Source organism: Phoxinus phoxinus (genome assembly GCF_949152265.1).
Source record: "Phoxinus phoxinus genome assembly, chromosome: 1".
In the NCBI taxonomy this organism is placed as follows: domain Eukaryota; kingdom Metazoa; phylum Chordata; class Actinopteri; order Cypriniformes; family Leuciscidae; genus Phoxinus; species Phoxinus phoxinus.
In genome coordinates, this window is record NC_136876.1 from 48,948,383 (window position 1) to 48,973,089 (window position 24,707).

The 24,707-nt window shown below is 38.7% G+C and overlaps 2 protein-coding genes across 6 annotated transcripts; both read left to right on the forward strand.

Annotated features, from left to right (window-relative positions):
* Nucleotides 1-78: 78 nt before the first annotated feature.
* Nucleotides 79-7,728, forward strand: syngr2a (synaptogyrin 2a). Its single transcript, XM_079606632.1, has 4 exons — nucleotides 79-338; nucleotides 2,347-2,584; nucleotides 5,944-6,077; nucleotides 7,220-7,728. Exons 1-4 carry the CDS (start codon nucleotides 240-242, stop codon nucleotides 7,412-7,414), a joined length of 666 nt encoding a protein of 221 aa, XP_079462758.1. The 5' UTR covers nucleotides 79-239; the 3' UTR covers nucleotides 7,415-7,728.
* Nucleotides 7,729-9,128: 1,400 nt separating this feature from the next.
* Nucleotides 9,129-24,349, forward strand: cant1a (calcium activated nucleotidase 1a). 5 transcript variants are annotated; one of them, XR_013798758.1, is made up of 5 exons: nucleotides 9,129-9,346; nucleotides 14,758-15,408; nucleotides 16,915-17,118; nucleotides 18,243-19,862; nucleotides 21,264-24,346. XR_013798758.1 is itself a non-coding variant. In XM_079622263.1 (4 exons), the coding sequence occupies exons 1-4, from the start codon at nucleotides 9,145-9,147 to the stop codon at nucleotides 18,611-18,613; spliced, it is 1,428 nt and encodes a 475-aa protein (XP_079478389.1). In that variant the 5' UTR covers nucleotides 9,129-9,144; the 3' UTR covers nucleotides 18,614-24,348. The 5 variants fall into 5 exon arrangements, 3 of the variants coding, with proteins under 3 accessions (XP_079478389.1, XP_079478390.1, XP_079478391.1); XR_013798759.1 differs by lacking the exon at nucleotides 9,129-9,346 and adding an exon at nucleotides 11,232-11,356; XM_079622263.1 differs by having other exon boundaries at nucleotides 18,243-24,348.
* The last annotated feature ends 358 nt before the right edge of the window (nucleotides 24,350-24,707 follow it).

A 24,707-nucleotide genomic window follows, 5' to 3' on the forward strand; every position in this document is an offset into this window, starting at 1 on the left:
ATAGATAGATAGATAGATAGATAGATAGATAGATAGATAGATAGATAGATAGATCATGCTGTTTTAAACTGACTGGCTGCCTGAGGGAGAGTTCGCATTGACGTGACGTGTACTTCCTTGAAGGGCGGCGCACTACTTTCAGGAAACAAGTGTGAAAGTAATTTTAGCATATTATCACGCTGGACAGTTTGCCGAATCTGTCGGCCATAAAGACGGGCTAGAGTCTCAGTAAAGCGGTCATGGAGTCGAGTGCGTACGGGGCTTCGCTGGCCGGTGGGGCCTTTGATTTCTGGAGCTTTATAAAGCAACCGCAGACTATCGTCAGGCTGTTCTGTTGGGTGAGATCTAAGTCATCGTTAGCTAATCGAGCTAGTTCTGCTATGTGAAAGTTTATCATGTTATCACCGCTGGCCTCAAACTGTGATGTAGTTTAATGTGATGATGTTCGCAAAACAAAATACTGCTGTCATAAGTTGCAAAGCACTGACCATATGGCAGCAGTTTGAGAGTTTGTTGTTGTGGTTTGCCTCGTCATGTGACTCGACAACACGGATAACATTATCGAGATGTCATGCCAACATCAGCTGAGCTCTAGCGTCTTTTTAATACTTTCACGCTTGCTTCTTTCTTTATTTATTACACTTATTTATTAATCACAACCAGTGTTAATCTAAACTGTACTTTTCCGTTGAAAAAGTTAAGCAAGGGATTACCCTTGATATTCCTGTAGTTTAATTCCAGTTACTTCAGATGTAATTGCTTTAAAGTACAGCAATTCTAGTGGATTATTGTGGATTTATAGCTTAGTGGATTTAGCATTAAAATTCAAAGTTAAAATGTATGTTTTTAATGTAACCTTCTCTCTCAACACACTCTAGTTCAGGGATAATTTATGCAATTTATATTATTTGAAAGAATTAAAAGTCTTGTATTGTTTAACTGGTTGAGGTTGATGTGTGATTTAGAAAGTAATTAGTAATAAGCAATGCAATACATTATCGAGAGAGTAATACAGTAATCTAATTGCACTTTTGAAGATTTAAGTACCCAACACTGATCACAACTATTGTACATTGCATCTTACAGACAGTGGCCCACAATAGTATTGCGACATTTTAGCCACGCTTTAAAGTGCATGAATGTGTTTTGGAAGTCACCATGAAATCCAAATTGACAATGCTTATTTTTCTGTGGACTATTGGGGGCTTTCGCAGCGGGTAGTTATAGGAACTTAGTTTTAGGAACTAGCCACCTGTGTGGTTCCCTGAGAACTAATGGTTCCCATAGGAACCTTTCCTGGTTGCATTCGCACCGCCAGTAGGATCTCTGAAGTGACATAAGACACGCTTGTGGTTGGGACTTTTATTTTGATGGCGCTGATAACCAGAGCCTGAGCTCATAGTGCTCACATCCTCTGTGTGTTCATTAGTTTACGATCTGTCTAACACATTATTAGATATAACTGTTATACATAGAAAGGAGACCGTGATGAAAAGTTATTAGTGTATGTCCAGTGTTGCTGAGCAGAAATACAATCATGTTTATCTTGGTCCCCTCAAAGTTGCGTTGGATTTTCTCTATTTGGCTCTGGTGTTGGGTTAGACCCTTCTCTGAAGAAGTAGGCGCTAAATTAGTTTATCCAAAAGGAGTTCCTAGAACTAAAATCATTCCTAGTTCCCAACATCCGGGAACTTTAGCCAATTTTTCTAGGAACTATGAAAAGGTTCCTCCGGTGCGAAAGCCCCTATTACGATGTTTATTATAAATTATTTATCTGTATCTTTATTTTTCTATTCATGTGTCACTTTAATCAAAATAACGTCCCCTCCCTCTCTTCTCTGATGATGTGTTTACTAGCGTGAGGGCGGGGCAACCTGTCAATCACATGAGATCCACCAATAGCAAACCACAACCGCCCAATCAACTCCTGATGGACAGAATCAAGTCCCGCCCCACATTTGCTCTTGTTCCAGATATACGTCACAATAGGGGAAAAAAAGACATCTCATGCTGACTTTGAGAAAGATAGTGCAAGCACACTTTTCATGCTAACTTTTTTTTTACATTTTAAAAGTTAAATCTTTAGGCAGAAAGAATTAAAACATGTGTAGATGCCCAAATGCTGGTATACTTCTGCTTTTGCTGTATGGTAATGCACTCTATTGTGTGCTTTACTGTTTGTTTGGTTAGCCTACTACTTTTTTTCCTTTTATAACCAAAGTAAACATCTTGTGAGACCGCCACACCTTCACACACACAGTGTGTGAACTTCTGTTACCTCTCAATAGCAGTTTGTATGTGTTATTCTGCCGTTGTCCCTAATGCCTCTTCTTCTTTCCACCGCAGCTCTTCTCCATAGTGGTGTTCGCTACCATCCTTTCTGAAGGCTACGTCAATGAAACGCATGATCCAAACGCTAGTTGCATTTTCAATGGGAGTGATGGTGCTTGCAGCTATGGAATTGTTATCGGGATTTTGGCTTTCCTGGCCTGTGTTGTCTTTATTATTCTGGATGCCCTCTTCCACCAGATAAGCAATGCCAAAGAGAGGAAGTACATTGTCTCGGTTGATCTCGTTTTCTCTGGTAAGAAGTAGTACAGGTGTTTGTTTTTTTATGATCGGTGTCTAAGAGCCACATATTTGCTTCGATCTAAAACCAAGTGAGCTTGAAAGCTAAGTTCACACTGCCAGCGACTTATAAAGCGACATGAATTCAATCATTTTCATTGAGAGAGCCGGCGTCGACAACTATTGCCAACTAGATGTGGGCGACATGCAAAAGTTAAAGGAACACTCCACTTGTTTTGGAAATAGGCTCATTTTCCATCTCCCCTAGAGTTAAGCAGTTTTACCGTTTTCGAATCCATTCAGCCGATCTCCGGGTCTGGCGGTAGCACTTTTAGCATAGCTTAGCATAGATCATTGAATCTGATTAGACCGTTAGCATCTCTCTCAAAAAAATGACCAAAGAAATTCGATATTTTTCCTATTTAAAGCTTGACTCTTCTGTAGTTACATCGTGTACTAAGACCGACGGAAAATGAAAAGTTGCGATTTTCTAGGCCAATATGACTAGGAACTATACTCTCATTCCTGAAGAGTCAAGTTTTAAATAGGAAAAATATTGAAACTCTTAATTTCCAGTCACTTACCGAGCTGGGGACTATTTTCTGGTACGGCAGCAGTTCCTTGATTATTACGCAGGAATGAGAGTATAGTTCCTAGTCATATCCGCCTAGAAAATTGCAACTTTTCATTTTTATTTTCATTTTCAATTTAACTGTAGGGGAGATGGAAAATTAACATATTTCCAAAAAAAGTGGAGTGGTTCCTTTAAGAGAAGTTTAACTTGACGAAGACAATAGAGCTCATGTAATCCATACATTACCAGTCAAAAGTTTTGAATCTGTAAGATTTTTAATGTTTTTAAAAGAAGTCTCTTCTGCTCAAAATAACAAAACAAAAAAACAGTAATATTGTGAAATATAATTACAACGGCTGTTTTCTATGTGAATATATATATATATATATATAGTAAAGTGTAATTTATTCCTGTGATCAAAGCATCATTACTCCAGTCTTCAGTGTCACATGATTCTCATTATTATCAATGTTGAAAACGGTTATTTACATTTTTGTTTCAGGATTCTTTGATGAATAGAAAGTTCAAGAGAACAGCATTACTCTGAAATGGAAAGCTTTTTGTAACATTAAACACTACCGTTCAAAAGTTTGGGGTCAGTGAGAATTTTTATTTTATTTTTTGGAAATAAAGAAATCAATACTTTTATTCATTGATCAAAAATTACAGTAAAGGCATTTTTAATGTCACAAAAGATTATATTCAGAAATAAATGCTGTTCTTTTGAACTTTCTATTCATCAAAGAATCCTGAAAAAAAAAAACTGTTTTCAACATTGATAATAATAATGAATGTTTTTTTGAGCATCAAATCATCATGTCATTCAACCTATTGTAAGTCGATGTACCATCACAAGAGACTTGGAAATATATTATTAAGGTTGAAAAGTAACCTAGTGCTGCTTTAATATGATTTCTGAAGGATCATGTGACACTGAAGACTGGAGTAATGATGCTGAAAATCCAGCTTTGATCACAGTAATACATTACACTTTACTATATATTCACATAAAAAAATGTTATTTTAAATTGTTATAGTAACTTTTTTGCATTTTTAATCAAATAAATGCAGCCTTGGTGAGCAGAAGAGACTTCTTTTAACATTAAAAATCTTACTAATCCAAAACTTTTGACTGGCAGTGTCAAGCACAGATGGATGCCGTAGCGGCACACACGTTTCCTCCAGATTACTAGCAGCATAACAACTGATTTAATGTCATAATACCCATATTTCTACTTCTCATGTACACTTGTTCTTAAAGGAGAACTCCGCTCAATTTTAACATTGAGCTCAATTTTTAGTAAATTTGGAGTGCTGTCAATACAGAGAACAACGACAAAAATCAGTGTTGATTTGACACAGTGTTATCCTCTTTTTAAAATGTGCACCCTGTTGACTTGAATGGGGCAAGTTTTAAACCTGCTTTTATCCTCTTAACATCCTTGATGTGTCAGTACAAGTGTCCAGCCATGTTGAGTGATTCCTTCAGAGTGAACACGGTGGATCTGACTGCAGTAGATGTGAAAAATATTAATAAAAATGATGTTAATTCAACAAGCGTACACACCTGTATTTACTTCCTGTTTTCGGTCTAAGTCCAAACTAGTCGACTGTCGAGTTCACGTGCGTGATCATAGGTAACTAAGCAACAGTGGAGACTCAGACTGACAGCTGTCAGCCGAAGACGGTGCTGTGTGGTGTTTGGAGAATATCAGCTCTGATGGATATTTGTAAAAAAAATCATCTTCGTTACCTATGATCACGCGCGTGAACTCGACAGTCGACTACTGTGGACTTCCACCGAAAACAGGAAGTAAATACAGGTCTGTGCGCTTGTTGAATTAACATCATTTTTATTAATATCTTTCACATCTACTGCAGTCAGATTCACCGTGTTCACTCTGAAGGAATCACTCAACATGGCTGGGCACTTGTAATGACACATCAAGGATGTTAAGAGGATAAAAGCAGGTTTATAACTTGCCCCATTCAAGTCAATAGGGTGCACATTTTAAAAAGAGGATAACACGCTGTAGGCAACACTGATTTTTGTCGTCGTTCTCTGTATTGACAGCACTCCAAATTTACAAAAAATTGAGCTCAATGTTAAAATTGACCGGAGTTCTCCTTTAAAGGGATAGTCACCCAAACATTTAAATTCTGTCATCATTTACTGACCCTCACGTGGTACCAAACACACGATGAGAAGTGTGTGTGTGTCGTCGAAAGACAAATTAAGATATTTTTACTGAAATCTGAGAGGTTTCTGTCCCTCCATTGAAAATGGTTCCATTGAAAACCAATCAAGTGGTTTAATCCAAGTCTTGTGGAGAGATGTGATCGATTTATATGACGAACAGGTTTTATTTAGGGGTTTATTTGAATCATGTCGTTCCAAACCTATCAAGACTTTGTCTTCGAAACACAAATTAAGATAATTTTAATGAAACCTGAAAGGATTCTGTCCCTCCATTGAAAGTCTAAACCAACCAAAACTTTGAAGTTGTCGGAAAACGAACCCATATGAATCGAGTCTTGTGAAAAGATACAAAAATTTGGGTGTTTATTTTTACTTTATGACTTGACTTTTTAGGATCAACGTACGCTATAACGCACATCAAATATGTTTAAACAATATGGTATTAAATATGTGTTACCTAAAATATCTTCATTCGCTTTTTGTTTTGAAGATGAATGAAAGTCTTTTGTGTTTGGAATGACTTGAGGGTGAGTAATTGATTACAGAATTGAAGTTTTTTGGTAGAAATGACAATTAAAGTTTCTCTCCGTTCTCTCTTCAGCCGTGTGGACGTTCCTGTGGTTTGTGTGTTTCTGCGTCCTAGCCCACAAGTGGTCTAATAGTAAGAAAACAGGCGTCCCAGGTGATGCAGGTCGAGCTGTGGTGGCCTTTTCCTTCTTCTCCACGGCCAGCTGGGTGAGCACATCTCACTTTATTAACGCTGCGACACACCTAGCGAACGTTGAAGAACTAGCGGCGACGAAAGCTGACTGTGTCTCGGCCAAAAAGCTGTCTCTCTCTTGCAATCCAACACGGAAGTGACTGCAATTCATCGACTGGCCACTAGAGGCAAGCTGCAAAAGATAGTCCATCCCATAGACCCCCATGTTAAAATGCCCAACTTTACAAAAAAATGTGTTTACAGCCTGGTACAAAAATTGGTTTTGGTCTAAATAGCTTTAAGCTTTATAACTCATCAGTTTAAGTTATATAAAGCCTTAAAGTTGTGGATAATTAAGGGCGTGGCCACTTGAGTGACAGGTGGATTGTTGCTGATGTCACTACTAGTCGTTTGTCTGTTAGCGTTACGTCACCTCAGCTAATCCGCCTCTGTAGCATCACTGCACCTCAGCTGAAACCTGCTCTAAACTCAATGGTGCAGTATTTTCTTTGTTATTTGAAGAGCGCGTTAGTAATGTGAGCCTATATGCGGGTCCACTACGCGCGTACACTCAGCTTATTACACACACACGCAGTAGCGCACGAACATGCCAAAACATTAAAAAGGATAGCAATGTAAAAGATTAGAATTGGGTACATAAAGATATGATGGAATCCAGCTTTTACCTCAAGCACGAACAGATCCGTTTGCGCTCTGGAGACGCGTTCAGTCTTTCCGCTTGCAAATTGCGTCGTGTAAATAGCGAATCCGCCATGGCGCGAGCGCAACTGGCTTTTAAAGGGAATGGTAGATGAGACTCTGATTGGTTTATTGCACGTTACGCCCAAAACACACCCTTTACTCATTAAGAGAATGGAGACCACCCTTTTAGACCATGCGCCGGGAGCGCCGACCATTTGTCCCGTCGTTAAACTAGCAGAAGTGGATTCGGACACACTGTGCGCTTTAGACCATGCGCTTACACCGTTAAAATAGGGCCCTAAGTCACTTCTGGGTTGGATTCAAGAGAGAGACCGGAAGGAACACACACACACCGCAAAAACTGGTTCGGTTAACCGTGCGCTTGGTGTGTCAGGGCCTCGAGACGTCCTGTTGCTGCCGGATGGCCTCACTGTACATGTGATTAACTGAAACCAAATGATCCTTCTTTCTCTAGGGACTGCTTACTGTGTTCGCGTTTCGACGGTACCGCCAAGGGTTGATGGAGGTTAACCTAGGCTACAACGATCCCGTCAGTGACCACACGTCCCCGTACCCCTCCGCCTATGCCGGCGCTCCAGAGGGTTACCAGCAGTCCCCGTTCACCCCCGCCTCTGCGGGAGAGAGCGGCTATCAGCCTCCAGCGTACTGAGCGCATTTTAACACGTCTCAGAGGCTCACCGTGTGGACGGATTCATACGCTCCACGTCGGCTTTGTTTTCTTTTCCATAAGAGTTTAAATTGTGACCTGGGATTGACACTTGGTGTGCTTTTGCAAGTGTTTATTTTCATGTTTTGAAAAAAGTTATTTATTTTTTATTTAGTTTGGATGCGAATGCTAAACTTAACCCCGAGTGCAAACATTCTTTGAACTTTTTTTTTTTTTCTCCCCCAAATTTAATTTTGACAAATAGATTCTACACCAGCTGCCATTTTTACATCAGTGAAAACATAGACGTTGCTTAATAATACACATAATCTTTACTATAACTCCTTAAAGGTATGCTTGTTTCCATACCATATTTAAACAACATAAAGTGAACAGACTCTGTGTGCCAAATACATTACCACAATGAAGTAATTCCTTAAAAACACAGCGTTGCCATACATCACATTTGTTGAGAACTATGCACTAAATCTATTGCCAAATGGCTTTATTAACGGAGGATGCTGAGGCTGTTAGTCTCACCGAGGCTGGAATAGGTAACTGATGAATAGTTAGATTGATGTTGTGAGCTAGGAAATGATAAACTACTGTAAACACGTGCTTTAATTTTTATTTGTGACAGACAATAGGCTTTGTGTGGATGATAAGCCTTATTTTTGTAAACTTTAAGCACCTGAGTTTTGAAGTGTTAAACAATCATAAAATGTAATATTGTTGATGATTTCTAGCAGTAAAATCTGCTCTTTATGTCAGGCCAAATTCACTGCAAGATTTCTACCTCTTCCTATTGAAATTGTGCCTTATTTTGAAATTAATATCTAGGAATTGAAATTCGTTTCAACATTGACTATTTTTGCATTGACTGTTTTTTTTTATGGTTCTCTTCATTTTCCTAAAATTAACACATAAAAACTTAGAATTTATCTTAGTTGACCACTAAATTTAATTTGTGTTTTGCTTAAGGTAGTGAAATTTCCTTTATTTTATTTTCACAATTCTGTCATAGCACATAATTTTGTCTTTCTGTTGAATTTCTTTGCAACTGTTATTGTAACAGCAGTTATTGCAACATTTTTTAAAGGAAATGCTGCGCAATAAACAGTTGATTCTTTCTGTTAACAAATATCAAAGACTTGAGTTGTGTACCAAATGACGCACTTATACACCATGTACTAAACTGTGTAGTGTATACATGCCTTTTAAGTTTTATTTTATCAGTCAACGTTGGGAGTCTGATGCCTTTCCCCATGTTAAATTTATATCTAAATATGTTAATATTTAAAAGTAAATGCACTTTCCTCTAAAGTGAGGCATTTCCCCTCATATTACCCTATGTATTGCATGTCTGTAAAATTACTGTTAAAAAATGAAACTTATGCATTCATATTTACGTTTCACAACTAAAATCTAAATATGGAATTAATTATTAAATGCTAGTATTTATCAGAGAGGTCTCAATCTCAAACAAACTACTCTATTAGATATACTACAAGGTTAGCATGTTCAAGTTACAGCCCCTGCTGGTCGATGCATTGAGTTGCATTGTTATAATAATTAATTTAGTGGAGAAATAAGATGCATATTTATCCATAAAATTCCTGGCACCTTTTGATTGGCACTTTTTCTTATTTTACTGATTGCATAATTGGACGTGTGCAACGTGTGGTTTAAAGCATTGCTATAAATGCAAATGTCTCGTTCTTTTTCAAGCATTTATGCGTAAAATGTACGCAAGTGTGAGCGGAAAGAACTGGTGCGAGGCGAGCACGCTCCCGATTGCGGAAGTGCACGGGTCGCGCGCACTGCTGAATGGACCCGTGAGGAATGATATCTACAGTATAGTTCACGAGTCGCGATTTAAACTGATCATCAAAGTTCATTCACTGGTTCATTTCAAGCCTTGTCTCCCACTCGACAGTAAGTAGAGTCCGCTTGCTAACACTTTCAGCTCTAGAGGAAGACAACACTGCACTGTGTTCACGCAGAAGCTCGTTTTAAAGCTAGACATGGCACTGTAATGTGGGCCAAGCAAACACTGACTTAGTGAAATAAAATGCTAATTAATTAAAATAGAGAAATACCTTAACTGTGAATGTTGTTTGAAAGCCATTCATTTATAGGCAATGTTTTCATATCGCTATGAATATAATGTTGAGGAATAGATGGACTCTTGTTTAATTTTTTGTATAACTACATTTAGAACAGATATTTGACCGAACAGGTAAGTAAAATTAATTGTAAAATAATAATGTGTTTTATTTATCTTTGTTTAATATATGTCAGATTGATTCAGGAAGATAAGCACTCTCTGATTGGTCCAGCAGTGTTTGTTTACATCACGTGATTAAAGATTTTGCTAGTTAAGTTCTGCTCTAATTAATTTCTTAACTAGTTGGTTGTGTTTTTGCATTTATTAAATCCATAAATAGCTACTTGGTTGTATTTTTGTATTGTTAAATCTATAAATAGATAGCTCATGGTACAAATCCTAGTCCTTGACTAGCTTTTATTCTTAAACTTTTATTCTTAACTGATAAACAATTGTATTTATTTCTGGTTTTATACGACGTTGCTGCTGAATAATCCAGGGTAGGAACTGTCTCAGTTGGAGAGAATCAATACAAATAATGAAATGATAAATTAAAAATTAAACATTTCTGAATGTCTCTCCATTACATTTATACACATCTTCTGTTCAGTTTGGGGAAATTCTTAAAAATACACGTAAAACAATGTATTTAAAACGTTAAGAACATAAAATGTGATAGAAATAATATCGAACACACACATGCCATCTGATACAGAGTTTACATATTTGATCTTTAAACAAATCGATTGCTATTTGTGGACAAAAACCAACATGAGAGTCACAGTCAGTCATCAAATAAAGGGAAATAAATGCAATACAAATAAATATTGTGCAGTTTCGTTGAACCCTTATCTTTGTGATCAGATATGCAAAATGCGGTCATTGCCAAAGGGTTAGAAGTGCAACGAGTGTTTTGAACTTGCTCAGTATTATTTATTGAACAAGAATTGATGACATTCCTGAGTTAATAATATGTGTAATTTTAACTAAAGTTAGCCACAAAGTTTTTTTAATGAAATAATTTAGTAGGCTATATGAAGGGACACGTGATGCTATACAGTACCACTCATTTGAACAATTATGGGTAACACTTTACAATAAGGTTCATTAGTTAATGTATTAACTAACCATGAGCTATACATTTGTTACTGTATTTGTTAATCTTTGTTAACGTTAGTTAATAGAAATACAGCTGTTCATTGTTAGTTCATGTTAGTTCACAGTGCATGAACTAATGTGCACAAGATTTTAATAAAGTATTAGTAAATGTTGAAATTAACATTCACAAAGATTAATAAATGCTGTATACGTGCAATTCATTATTAGTTCATGTTAACTAATGTATTTAACTAATGTTAACTAACGAACCTTATTGTAAAGTGTTACCCAATTATGCAGAGTAACTTTATGTAGCCTATTTAAAAAAAATAAGCTTAAATAGGTCATTTACAGCATTTCCTTAATCCATGTATATTAAGAGAAGTCGTTTTTTTTTAGACTTTCAGTTGTTAACTATTAACATTTCAGATAAACAACTTGTTATCAATCTACATTCCTCAGGTATAGTGCTTTGTGGTCTGTATTGTTGGGGTGATGCACATTACAGGCTTATAAATAAGACCAGAGCTGCTGCTAACAATTATTATAAGTGAGAATTGTGGCACACTTTTTAAACGGACTAGCTGGTTTCACATCAGAGCTGTGGTATCCGGCTGTACCTGTTTGCCTACCGTCCGTTCGCCAAGCCACTCCTTCCTTCCCTCCACGTCAACATTGTTCATTTCCTACGCTAAGTGTTGCCGTGGCCTCAGTGGATCCTGTCAGACTTTGACAAGCTGGTGAGTGTCTGGTGCTTCGAGTCCAAACAATGGTTGTGTCTTAGGTAGGACTGTTTTAAACACTTGCTTGTAGTTTTTGTTATTGATGCAATCGTCTGTTTTTAAACCTTTAAGCTTAGAAAAAAAATATTTTTGAGAATCTACTGGGTTAAATTAGTTTTTTAGAAACTTAAGAAGAGGAGTCATGCAGGAGAGATTGAAATAGCCATCTGTATATTTCTAACCCTTTGCTCCTGTTTGTGTCAAAGAATAAAGTGGCTTAGACTGTCAGTTAAAGGGAGCAGTGGAGAAGAAACAAGGTTGCTAAACGGGTTTGTCACAGAAAGGGGATTAAAAACTTAAACTAAACATGGGTTTGTTTATGTAGTAGTATTCAGTGAAGTGATGTAGTTGAGTGTGACAAAAAAAGAGCCGAGGGTCTCTACAAAATCAAAATGCAAGAGGTCACAGAAGACGCATTTAAAACGCCTGTTAAGTAACAGATAATGTACATGTTGTTATCTCAGAATAAACCCCCAACAGGAAGATCCGGATCAGACATCAGCCTGAAGGGGTTTATTCTGAGATAACAACCGGATGTACATTATCCCGCTTATTACACGGCTACATGCCACATAAGTAAATATTTAGACATGAAATATTAACTTGAGTTGAATTTTTTTATTAGCTCTTTAAACACAAAGCTTCTGCGGAGAAAGCAGTTGGTAGCAAGCGGCAAGTTCAAACTAGACGGACATTTAAGGGATATACGGTATACATACCACTTATTACACAGGATTTCACTACATAAATAATTATGGAGATAGAGATATTATTGATTTTAAATTAATCCAGCTGCATTTCTATGAAACGAGATTGAGTCTGCGATAACCGGATGACATAATTAATTAACTGTACACAAAATATTGATTTGAGTTTTAATATTTTGTTAGACCACCACAAACTCAAAACTTCCACGAGGAAAAAAACGTTCCTAGCAAACGTATAGCACAGATTTCAGTAACCCAGATGAGCCCGTGTTATCAGTTTTTACCTGGAAATCACATACCGCTGGATGGAGTGCAAGACGCGCTATATTGGTCCAATGAGGGTTTCCAATAATACGGGGAAGGTTTCTTGCGTGTTCCGTCTTTTCTCATGACAAAGTATTTTGGGTTAAATAAGACATATTCACATATGCAATTATCTCGTTTTAATCTGACTCCATGAATTAAAGGTTTTGATAATATCTGCATCACTAAAAGTGAGCGAATGTTTGACTATTAATTTTAAACTATGAAATGAACAAGATCAAAATCAGTTTGAATAATCAAAGGTAACAATTTATTATGTCAGGTATCAGGTCGATTGTCTTATCAATTCAAAGATAATCAATACAAAACATGAATAAAGAGAAGAGATGCGAACCCAACCTGAATAAATACATGAGGCTGGGAGTGACCGAGACCATCATGGGCCAGTCTGGATACAGAAAGCGCCCCGATTCCTCTGCCACACTCCATTAAATAGCCAAAACCTCTTTCACATGTTAACAATGGGAATTTACATTCAGAGTTGACACATTTTGGGGGTAGGAGACCATTTGCCTAGAGACAACCTTCCTTTGTGTGCCAGTTTCTCTAAACTTCTCAACCTGATTTCTTTTTGTTTAACTTAGTTGGAAATGAGATATTTGTACCACTCACTCTGAGACTTTTTAAATTATACTAAACATAATAATCATTCACATTAAACCACATATATATTCTTGTGTGAGTTTTTAGGTGTGAGAGGGAGTGAGACTGCATGGGGAGGTCAGATGTTAATTTGCAGCAAGGTCCTTTGTCTCATAGACCAGTCTATCTCTCAAACCAGTTTTTCCAGTCTTACATGGAGCGATTGACCAATCAGAATCAAGTATTCCACAGATGCCTCATTTCCACCAAAAAAAGAACTGGTTCGGAACTGGTGCTGGTTCAAAGTTGGTTCAACTTGCGAACCTTCTCAGAACCTGTTTGTTTTTCCACTGACTAGAGAGCCCAGTGAACGACGTCGTTATGTCACTGTGTACGTGGCCATACGTCTTAGCTTTCCCAGAAACGCTTGCGCCAACTTCAAGCATAACAATTACAATGGCGGACTACATTGTCTTTCTGCAAATGTTTCTTTGCGATCCTGTATTGGGGTCAGAAGAAGTCGTTTAGAACACATTTGTGCTGCTCGTCTGGATTACTATAGACTATGGATTACTATAAAGGTCACAAACTTTCCCGTCATGTTGTTGGTAACACTAAATAACCCCGCCCCCAGCCCCCGACGTAAGCATGACGTGGTAAAAGAAAGGTTCTAGTCCAGCAAAGAGTTGGCGCCGCTTTGGAACCAATTTTCCTGGCCGAGAACCGGTTCTTTGGCTGTCGAAACACAAAGAACTGGTTCGCGAGTAGGCACCGGCTCCGAACCGGCTCTCAAAATGCTTTGGTGGAAAAGGGGTAAGTGCCGTGTCATAATACCTGGTAACGGTAATGGTACATGTACGTCTTAGGGTTAGGGTTAGGTCCACTATCACTTGGTCCACTGAAAACGCAGCTTTATACCAGGTGAAAACAGGTTTCTCTCTTACCCCTTTTCCACCAAGGCAGAGCTGGTGCTGGTTCGGAGCCAGAGCCTAGTTTCAAATCGGTTCTTTGTTTTTCCACCGCCAAAGCACCAGCTCCGAACCAGTAAAACTGGTTCTTAAGTAGCACCAAATCATTGCAGGGTCTAGAACGGAGCCAAGTAAGAACCGCTTGCGTCAGGGGCTGGTAGCGGGGTTACCGTGACCAACAAGACGAATAGAAACTTGTGACCGCCATTTTTAAATAGCAGCTAGTCGAGCTAATAGCAGCTCGATTATAATATCCGTCTATGTAAGTTACGGCGAGCTGCACGAACGCGTTGGATTCCGATGTATTTTTGCAATCCCATGAGGATCCATAGTATTGTAACGTCCGTTATTGTTGATGGCTTGTTCGAGATGCATCGGAGCGGCGCGGACCGATCAGAGCTCCGGGAGTATTTGGAGAGCATACGACTCCTTGTGCTTTTGATCGCTTTCGCAGTGCTTTAATGTCACGCGGCGATCGGTCTGCGAGAAGCCGAACCATCTCGAACAAGCCTGGTGTGTTTTTGTTTGGCGCTGCCGCGCTAGCGTTGCTGGGCAACATGAGATGTATACACAGTGACGTAAGATCTGGCTCTGTTTAGGCTCTCTAGCCTGTGGAAAGGCAAACCGGTTCTTAGAAGAACCGTCAGTAGAACCAACTCCGAACCGGCTCTAGCTCTAGCTCTGAACCAGCACCTGGTTCTTGTTGGTGGAAAAGGGGTGTCTCACTCAAGTAAAAGTGTCATGTTGACCCTAACTATACTCTCTTTTCCCTGTGTAGGTCCCTCCCTAATGCCTGTTTCTCCAGGCTATGCACTTCTTAACCATAATGAGCCTATGAACTCTCTGCGCATCTCTGTTGGAGGGCTCCCGATGCTGTCTTCCATGACCAACACCACAGACCCCCGCTTCCGCATCAAATGGAGAGCCATTGTGGTGGTAGCATCAGCGCTAGCCCTCGTCCTCCTCATCTACATGCAGCTTTTGCCCTTTCACCCCCATCCTAGTGGCAGATATGGCTCAAAGTTAAACCATCATGAGGTGAAAGCAGAGGACCGCTACAATGACACGTACCCCCTCAGTCCACCAGAGCGCACGGCCCAGGGCACGCGCTACCGGATAGGGGTCATTGCTGACCTGGACACAAACTCTCTCAGTGACAAGAAGCTGACCTGGTTTAGCTACATGCTAAAGGGTCATCTCCTGGTGTCGGAGAGTGGAGATACAGTGGCTGTCGAATGGGATCAGGAAAGGGTGGTCTTGGAAAGCCACCTGGCAGAGAAGGGTCGGGGCATGGAGCTCTCCGAATTAGTGGTGTTTAATGGCAAACTGTACAGCGTGGATGATCGTACGGGCGTAGTTTATAACATAGAAGGACTTAAGGCGGTGCCCTGGGTTATACTGCCTGATGGGGATGGCTCTGTTTCAAAAGGTTAGTGTTTCTATAGTACCTCTTTTTCCACCAAAATGATGCTGTGACCTCTCTCTCAGATCCATCCAGAGTTTTCAACGGACTTGAGAGCCTTGAGAATGAATACTTTAATCTGCCCCCAAACAAACAAGCATTGCTGTCTTTGTTTGACTCAAGTTTTTTCTCAAGACCCCTATTATGCTATTTTAAAGGTTCCTTTAAAACTCCTTTCAAAATTTTATTTTGAAGGTCGCCTACAATATGTTTACATGCATCTCAAGGTCTGATTGGTCAAATGACCCAGTCTGTTGTGATTGGTCTACTCTGCTCTGATTGGTCAGATGACTCAATGATTTGTCTACTTTGCCCTGATTAGTCAGATTACTCAATGATTGGTCTACTCTGCACTGATTGGTCAGATGATTCAATGATTGGTCTACTCTGCCCTGATTGGTCAGATGACTCAATGATTGGTCTACTCTGCCCTGATTGGTCAGATGACTCAGTCTGTTGTAATTGGTCTACTCTGCTCTGATTGGTCAGATGACTCAATGATTTGTCTACTTTGCCCTGATTAGTCAGATTACTCAATGATTGGTCTACTCTGCACTGATTGGTCAGATGATTCAATGATTGGTCTACTCTGCCCTGATTGGTAAGATTACTCAATGATTGGTCTACTCTGCACTGATTGGTCAGATGATTCAATGATTGGTCTACTCTGCCCTGATTGGTAAGATGACTCAATGATTGGTCTACTCTGCTCAGATTGGTCAGATGACTCAATGATTGGTCTACTCTGTTCTGATTGGTCAGATTACTCAATGATTGGTCTACTCTGCTCTGATTGGTCAGATAGCTCAGTCTGTTGTAATTGGTCTACTCTGCTCTAATTAGTTAAACGGCCCAGTGATTAGTCTACCACTTACAGTGCACGTCAGCAACCAAACGACTATTACCATATCTCAATTTCAGCTCTTCCTCAGCAATTGTACACACAGTGACACGAACAGTTACGATGGCATTGATTGTATCGTATCAATTCGAGCCCGAGTCCTTTTCATTTGGAAGTGGATTTATTTTCGCAGTGCAGAAAACAGCATCTTCTCGACATGTCAACAGCATAAACCAAACTTTTTCATCCTCAGCTACAACTACATTGTTAAAAGGGTAGGTCAAAGTAGACATTGTTTGTGGCCAGCCAGTGAAGGATATAATTACTGATGACTCCTTTCAGGCAGTTCAGAATCAGACATTAACTTAATTTATTGTGCACTTTGATCTTTGAAACTTTGCAGACCTTTGACATACACAAATAACTAAATTAAACACCGCATGGAAGGTACACTCCAAAAAAGCATAACCAGGGCTTTTTAATTTACCACCCTTAAGCCAGCATGAGCTGACTTTAGTGTAATGGTCAGAAACTACTGAAATGTATGTAAAATAATGAATCCAATTCAAAACAATCAATTTACATGATATCTGATTTCAGTTGTGGTTTCTTCTTTGGGGTCTCTTACACAGGGTTTAAGGCAGAGTGGCTTGCAGTGAAGGACGAGCATCTGTATGTGGGGGGTTTGGGGAAGGAGTGGACCACCACCAGTGGAGAAGTGCTGAATGACAATCCTGAGTGGGTGAAAGTGGTGGGAATCCACGGAGATGTGCAGCACCACAACTGGGTTCCTAAGTACAACTCTCTCCGCAGAGCTGCAGGCATCAGTCCGCCCGGTAAGCGACAGCCATTCACTCTCGTGCGTATTTGTAGTGAGCAGTAAATATTGTTATGCTTGGTATTTTAAAAATGACAATGATCTCTCAAGAACTTCTGCATTAAAGGGATGGTTCAGAGTAAAATCAACCTAGGGTCCTTTGCACCGCATGACCTCGAGCCAAACCCTAGCCTGGGTGGTGAGGGGGGGGGGGGGGGGGGGGTGTTTGGCTCGATGTCATGGTGCAAAGGACCCTAGGTTGATTTTACTCTGAACCATCCCTTTAAGAGCTCTTCTAGTTTTAAACCTCTGGTGCTCTTTGCGTGTCGGTCAAAAGGACCAATATTTTTTGTCAATGAAATGAATGTACTATATTTTAGTTTGAGTCATATTTTTATTTCATGTTTTTGTATTTTTAGAGGATTTTTTTATTTTTTATACTATGATATTTACGCTGTATTTATAATCCATTTATTCACTTTTTGAGCATAGACCTGAAAATTACATTTCCAACTTAAACTGTCGTAAATCTTGAATGCTTTAGAGCACAGACTTAAGTTTGATCTCTATTCAAAGACGACGCTTGGCAGATTATTGCTGAAGTGAAAAAACCAATAAGACAATAAGCACGGATGGAGACGTTCCCAGAGGACCTTAGTTTACTTATATAGTGCTTGATACTGTACAAATTTCTTTTAATAAGCTTTACAGTGATAAATTGTCCACTCTGACATAAAAAGACTGTGAGCCAGAGTGGAAAGTTGACAGGGAAGTGGCTTTTGACCAATTTGGCTTTATTAGTCTTACTAAATATAATTTATTTAACAGCATTCCTAATTTAATAAAAAATGTTTTACACTGGACTACACTCATTATTGTTGAATAATGAAAGTTAGAATATATTTCTATAGAACATCAGGCTTTAGTGTCTCCAAAAAGATCAAGGAAAATGTAATCCCATGTGTTGTGGACCCTTTATTGTTCAGAAAAATAGGCTTTATTTTCTTCATGGAAAATGTGACTGCTTTTCTTCTTCTCAATTTAGAGTAAAATATGGCTTGTATGACACCGGCTTGAGAGATTCACTAGTACTCAGTCTCTTAGATTAAATGCTTAATTTCCAGTCCTTGCTCATTTCCTCAGGGTACCTCATACATGAGTCTGCAGCTTGGAGCGACACATTGCAGCGCTGGTTCTTCTTGCCGCGGCGTGCTAGCAGCGAGCGCTACGACGAGACGGCAGATGAGCGTCGCGGCACCAACCTAATGCTCAGCTGCTCCCCAGACTTCCAGGACATTAAAGCGAGAACCGTTGGGCCCATGAACCCTACACACGGCTTTTCGTCCTTCAAGTTTGTCCCCGACACAGATGACCAGATTATCGTTGCCCTGAAGTCTGAGGAGGATGCTGGGAAAATTGCCACTTACATTGTGGCATTCACCCTGGACGGCCAAATCTTGCTTCCTGAAACAAAGATTGGAGATGTGAAGTATGAAGGACTTGAATTCATTTAGTGTGAAAGGGATTGCCTGGAAGTAAATACGTGCCAAGGACTGGTAAATACATTCGTTTAGATGATGTACATCTAGATGTGGACATTGAGGTGTCTTTAGGTTGAAATAGTTCAATGACGTTCAAGTAATGCCAACTGACTATTGGCAGACATTGCTTAAAATGTGGTTGTGGTTATTGAGACTGAAGAAATTAGGACTCTTTATTGTTTTGAGAGACTTATCTGAGCCTTCATCAAGAGTTTTTTATTTCTTTTGGGGTTTTTTCACTACCATTTTCAGCAACAACCTATAGTGGTTTCACGCCAGTACTGTACTTGCGGTGTAATGAATGTAACAGAATGAAGTGAAGTGATAGACTATAGTATGTGCATAAAATAGTTCACTCTACACACATTATTGCGATTGCCATGTGGTCTTGTGGATGTTTTTTTTTTTTAAATGATGCATTTTTGTTTTATACTTTATTGATCAAAGTATTTCAGCTACTTTTTAAAGGGCCCCTATTATGATATTTTAAAGTTACCTAATGTTTTGGAGCCTCCTACAACAGGTTAACATGCATCAAAGGTCAAAAAACTGTTTAATTTTCTCATAATATACATTTGCACAACACCACATTTTCAATGATTCTCAAACGACTCGCTAAATGAATCAATCTCTCTAAATCCCTCCTTTCCGCGAGCTACTCTGCTCTGATTGGCCAGACAGCTCAGTCTGTTGTGATTGGTTTACCGCGTACAGCATGTGTCGAAAAAAAAACTCCCATTGCCATATAACGACAGCGTCCTACAATGTAAACTAAACACAGTAACAAACAATGACCATTTGACCATATCAATGCAAGCGCGAGTCCGATGATGAAACACTAGAAGAACTACAGTTATTAAACACGAACCTCCATCGCAAGGACAACTCGAGCGGGACGTTTCAGTGATACGCTACTCAGTTTGAGGTACATTATGAGATGTTGCAATTCTTCACCATCAGCATTAACAAGTGCATGTCCATCAACTGATTATTTTACTTGTACTCATTTATTTACAGAGTATGTTTCTAATATATTGCGGTGAACACGTGGAAACTGTATCAATAACAGTGCATGTATGCAATGTATATATAATTTCAGTAAGACAGTAGCCGCGTTTCCATTACAGATTTGCGCAAATGTTTTGCGCTATTATCTAAATATCGATAAAAAACGATTGCGAAATGACGGCGTTTCCATTAACCGATGTTATGCGACTAAAACGTCCTTTTTTCTCTCGCGATAAGTCATTCCAAAAATCACGGCAACGGACGTTGGTTTATATGATCTCACAGCCACCGCATTAGACATTATTATTATTAATGGAAGGAGACGTACGTGTTATCCAAGCATTAATGGCAGGGAAAGACCCTTATACTCCGAACGCTATATAAGGAGTTTCTGGGTGTTTCGCCCTCATTTCTGCTCTGAGGTTTTGATTGTGGCATTTCTTTGAGGTTTAGAATCCAGTATTCCTGTTCCCTTTTTAAACCCGTAATTGAAAAACGAAAAATGAACTGTTGTCTTTTTAAAACGCAAAGTTGAACACCAAAATTTGAATTTGAACTGGCTACACCAACTGCTGCGCCAAAAAGTCAATATCGACGAATTTTCAGATTTGTGTTTAATGACTTTTTTCCCCTTTATTAAACATGTAAAATATTCACAAATTAATATGGAAAACATGTTGATTTTACTGGTTTTCTAAGGCCAAATTAGAACCTGGAATTGACATTTTCCCGCAGTGCTGAATAAGAGCCATTAATATTATTAAACTATTGTTTTCTAACTCGGCTAAAAACATCTCCATCTCCGCTGTTAAGCAGATGCGCTTTTAGAGAGAAATGGTCCTTTCATACGGATTACTTAATCAGAACAAAATGTATTCGCTTTTGATTCGAATTTGTTCGATTTAAAGTGGACATTTCAAGCTTTAGCTACATAGGCTATATTTTGTTTCAGTTCTCGCGCTCCAGTTCACAGAGATCATGAAAACGCGCCTGATTGTTTTATTTTATTTTACAAAAGCACAACGTTTTCTTGTTATTGTTTACACAAATAAAAGTAGTTACAAATAATGTATTATTATTTTCTGTATGACCAGAAATTATAGAGTATATTAAGTTGTTTCTCTGTTAATAGGAAAATGCAAGTGTTCGCGTCCGCGGCTCCGTGCCATGCAGTGCGCACTCCACACTCCACACAAACCCTTAATATGCGTCAAAATCTTGTGTTTATTTGTGATAATCTCAGCCCTGTATTATTATTGTCTAACCCGTATTATGAATGTCATTTGACGAATTGCTTTGTTCCTTTTTTGGATAAAAGCGTCTTCTAAATATGTAGCCTAGTAAATGTTATAATAATGATGATAATTATTATTATTTGCGTACACAGACCCCAAACACACCACGTCAGGTGACTGTAAATGCGCAAAAACTATTTCCATTGCAGTTTTGCGAAATATTGCTTTTTCAAATTGCCTGAAAACACCACCTCATGCGGGCGTAAAAACTTTTTTGCGATAAACGAGAGTTTTTGCGAAATTGACGTCTTTCCATTGTGCGTATTTTCAATTCACAATTTCAATTTGCGCAATTTGAAGGGTAATGGAAACAAGGCTAGTGATAACACGAGTTAGCCAGTTAGCAGGAGACCTACACAATGTAAAACTCAAAACTAGTATTTTGAACACCGTCTTTCAAGAGCAAGCGGTTTGCGAATCCTGCATTGAACTCCGATATTTGAGAAGCAGTCGCCAGTAAAATAAAGGTAACAGGAATAGTTTAGGATTACACTGCTGTAGTGGTTGGTGAAGATTCATTTTAAACACAGATTCTTCACATGCTCGTCCTTGAGCACTGAAAAAAAAGTATTTACCGTCACATTGTAGAGCACAGCGCCTCCTCGACATGATGCTGTCCAGAGTCCACAGGAATCAGCGGCCGGTTTGAGGTTTAAGTTTCCCTGGTGTCTGCGCGCTAATGTTACATCTTGACGTCACGACGAAACGGCTTATGACTCGTTTGAAAAACAATTAATTTAATTGACTCAGAGTCGGCTCTTACTTTTGAAAGACAATAACTTTATATACGGTGCACTTTCAGATTTAAAACTTTCACTTAGAGCTATATTACACACTACATGAAAGGTCATTTTAAAAAATCCATAATAGGGGCCCTTTAAAAGAAATCTAAAAAACAAACTGATCCGTCACAAAATGATGAATGTTATTTTTCATTAATGCGCCACAGCTATTTATTTGTTGTTGCTTTTTTTTTCTTCCTGAAAACAACAGATTGAAGGTTTTTAAGAAAGCTATTAGTGCACCTGAATTTCTTTAATTGAATTGTTATAATCAGTCTGTTAATATGGTTTTACTGGATTTTGCTAAAATTAAAAAATAATCACATTCATTAGGAAATGCTGCACAAACATAATATCAGAGTAATGGATTTATTCATTCATAACTGTTTGTAACAAAATTACATATTGGGGGTTGGACACAGAACTTTTTTTCACTCCTTGAAACTGATCTGATTAATTTCTCCATTCTCAAATATTTTAAATTTAACAAAAATATGAAGTGTATTTTCAAAATATAATTCGTTAGTCAAATTCTAGTTTCTTTTTGTGAAAAGAAAAAAACCTAATAGCTGTAAAGTTGGACAAAATTAACTGGAAAATTGGATTTGTAACCATTTATTGTGGTATGTCCAACTCAAACAATTATTTAAATCAGTGTTTCCCAATCCTGGTGCTGGAGGACCCTAACACTGCTAATTTGACACACTTTTGAGGTCTTGGGCTGTGTCTACAGCTATTTGTAGCGGTGTCCGAAACCATAGTGGACGTTATCGAGTGCACTTATTTAATCCCATAATGTTGAACACACTGCAATAACAAGTGTACAACTGATGTACACTCAGCGGCTAGAGAATACCCATAATGCACTGTGAGAGTCAAGGGCTGAATGAATTCCCGCTTCTGACCAGAAGATAGCGCCACGACTGAATCATCCATCCATCCATTTTACAAATGTATTTTCCAATGTGGCTACAGGGTAATATAATACAGGTATACATTCCTTTTTAATTGATTATTAAATAATTTAATTACGGTTTATACATGCTAATTTCCATGTCAGAGTTCAAGATAAATCTTTTCATCACTACTGGAGCTGCCAGTTTGCTTGGTTACAAATGGTTATTAAACAGCAAGTACAAACACTAGTCCAAACTTCACTCCTTCAACTGGAGTATATAAGTGGAGCACTGTAGGGAATAGTGAATGAGGGTATAGGGGCGATTTTGAACACTTTTTGTGCAGTACTGGGTACTCCAGGACCAGGATTGGGAACCATTGACTTAAGTGTTATTTAATATATTTTAGAGTGCAGGCCTTGGAGTCCTGGAGCAAACTCCTTCCGGCAAGGGTGAGGCCCTACAAGAAGGGCCAGAAGGGGAAATCAAGATGCATGTTTGGGGCCGTATTGTGAGATGAATCCGAAACTAGCAACCAACCAAAGGGCTTGCTAGAGGAGAAAGAGCAGAGAGGCATACAGACACCAAAAGTGATCAGCCACAACATTAGAACCACCTGCCTAATAACATGTTGGTCCCCCTGTGCTACCAAAACATCTCATGTTGTCAACTAGTCTCTCCCCTGTGAAGGCCTCCTTCCCTTTATACCTCTATATAGATAAAACGTTGTCTGGATAATTCCGGTTCACGTGGCTACGCAGACGGCATAAACATTTCTGAATTATAAATTCTGAATATAAAGGACTACGCGCCTGCACACATATATATTCAAACGCGCATAGGTTTGCGCAGAGAAAACGGATAATCGTTTGCACCTTCGGACCTATTTCAGGGAGTGTGTTCTCGAGACACCAGGCACTTTTTGTGCGGATGGGCGGCCGGGGCGTGTCGAGGGTTTTCTGTTAGAGCGGTGTCGTGTTGGCGGCCCCCGAGTTGATGACTGGTGATCTTCGCAACTTCACTGTTATTTCTATTATCACTGTAAAGCTGCTTTGAAACAATCCATACTGGTAAAGGCACTGTATAAATGAAGGTGACTTGACTTGACTTATGTATCGAGACATGGACTCCACAAGACCTCTGAATGTGTCCTGGTATCTGGCACCAAGACATTACCAGCCGATCCTTTAAGTCCAGCAAGTTACAATGTGAGGCCTCCATTGATTGGATTTGTAGGTCCACCATATCCCATAGATAGATGCTCAATTGGACTGAGATCTGGGGAATTTGGGTAGTAACTGATTACATCTAATCTGGATTATGGATATTTGTAATTAGACTAAAGTTGATTTTTATTGATTACATGATTACATGTTATTCTCACAATGGTAGTAAATTATTCATAATTAATTGATTCACCCTATTATCTTTTAAATGTTAATTTCTATAAAAGTGTACTGCTTATATATACGCCCTCCAGATTTGTGGAATTGCAGACTATGTCACTGAGAACAAAACTGAGACCCATCACACAGCATTTGGCTGCTGGATTTACAGAAACTTTTCGTGTTTTCTCAAAATTGCAGCATTGCATATCTAATCAATTAAACAAATTATATTTTTTTATCTTTTGTAGTAAGTTTTTATTTTGATTGTTTTTATTTTGTTATTTAATTTCTTAATAGCTTTTCATTAAACTCACAAACCCCCTGCAGTTCCATCAAGAGTCTGGGGAACCCTGAACTTATGTATTATTTAATGCACTTCATGCTTTTGATAGAAAAAAAGGAAAATATTTTCTTTCTCTTCTCTCTCTATATTTTTATATCAGTGTGGTACAAGATTATCCTAATCAAATAAATGTGATAAACGTGTTAGGTCAAAAATAATCTACAAGTAGTCTGATTATATTACTTTAAATGTGTTATTGTAATGGATTACGTTACTAACTACAACTTTTGTCATGTAATCCGGAATCAGTAACCGACTTCTATTTGTAAGTAATCTACACAGCAATGGTAATTTGTAGGCCACCTTGAACCCTGTAATGTTCTTCAAACCCTTCCTGAACAATATTTGCAGTGTG

Excerpts from the sequence above, each read along its gene's own strand:
- syngr2a (XM_079606632.1), top strand. The coding sequence starts at position 240 with ATGGAGTCGAGTGCGTACGGGGCTTCGCTGGCCGGTGGGGCCTTTGAT. Across the intron at positions 2,585-5,943 it reads GGTTGATCTCGTTTTCTCTG|CCGTGTGGACGTTCCTGTGG; the intron begins GTAAGAAGTAGT and ends TTCTCTCTTCAG. Across the intron at positions 6,078-7,219 it reads TCTTCTCCACGGCCAGCTGG|GGACTGCTTACTGTGTTCGC; the intron begins GTGAGCACATCT and ends TTCTTTCTCTAG.
- cant1a (XM_079622263.1), top strand. The coding sequence starts at position 9,145 with ATGCGTAAAATGTACGCAAGTGTGAGCGGAAAGAACTGGTGCGAGGCG. Across the intron at positions 15,409-16,914 it reads GGATGGCTCTGTTTCAAAAG|GGTTTAAGGCAGAGTGGCTT; the intron begins GTTAGTGTTTCT and ends TCTCTTACACAG. Across the intron at positions 17,119-18,242 it reads TGCAGGCATCAGTCCGCCCG|GGTACCTCATACATGAGTCT; the intron begins GTAAGCGACAGC and ends TCATTTCCTCAG.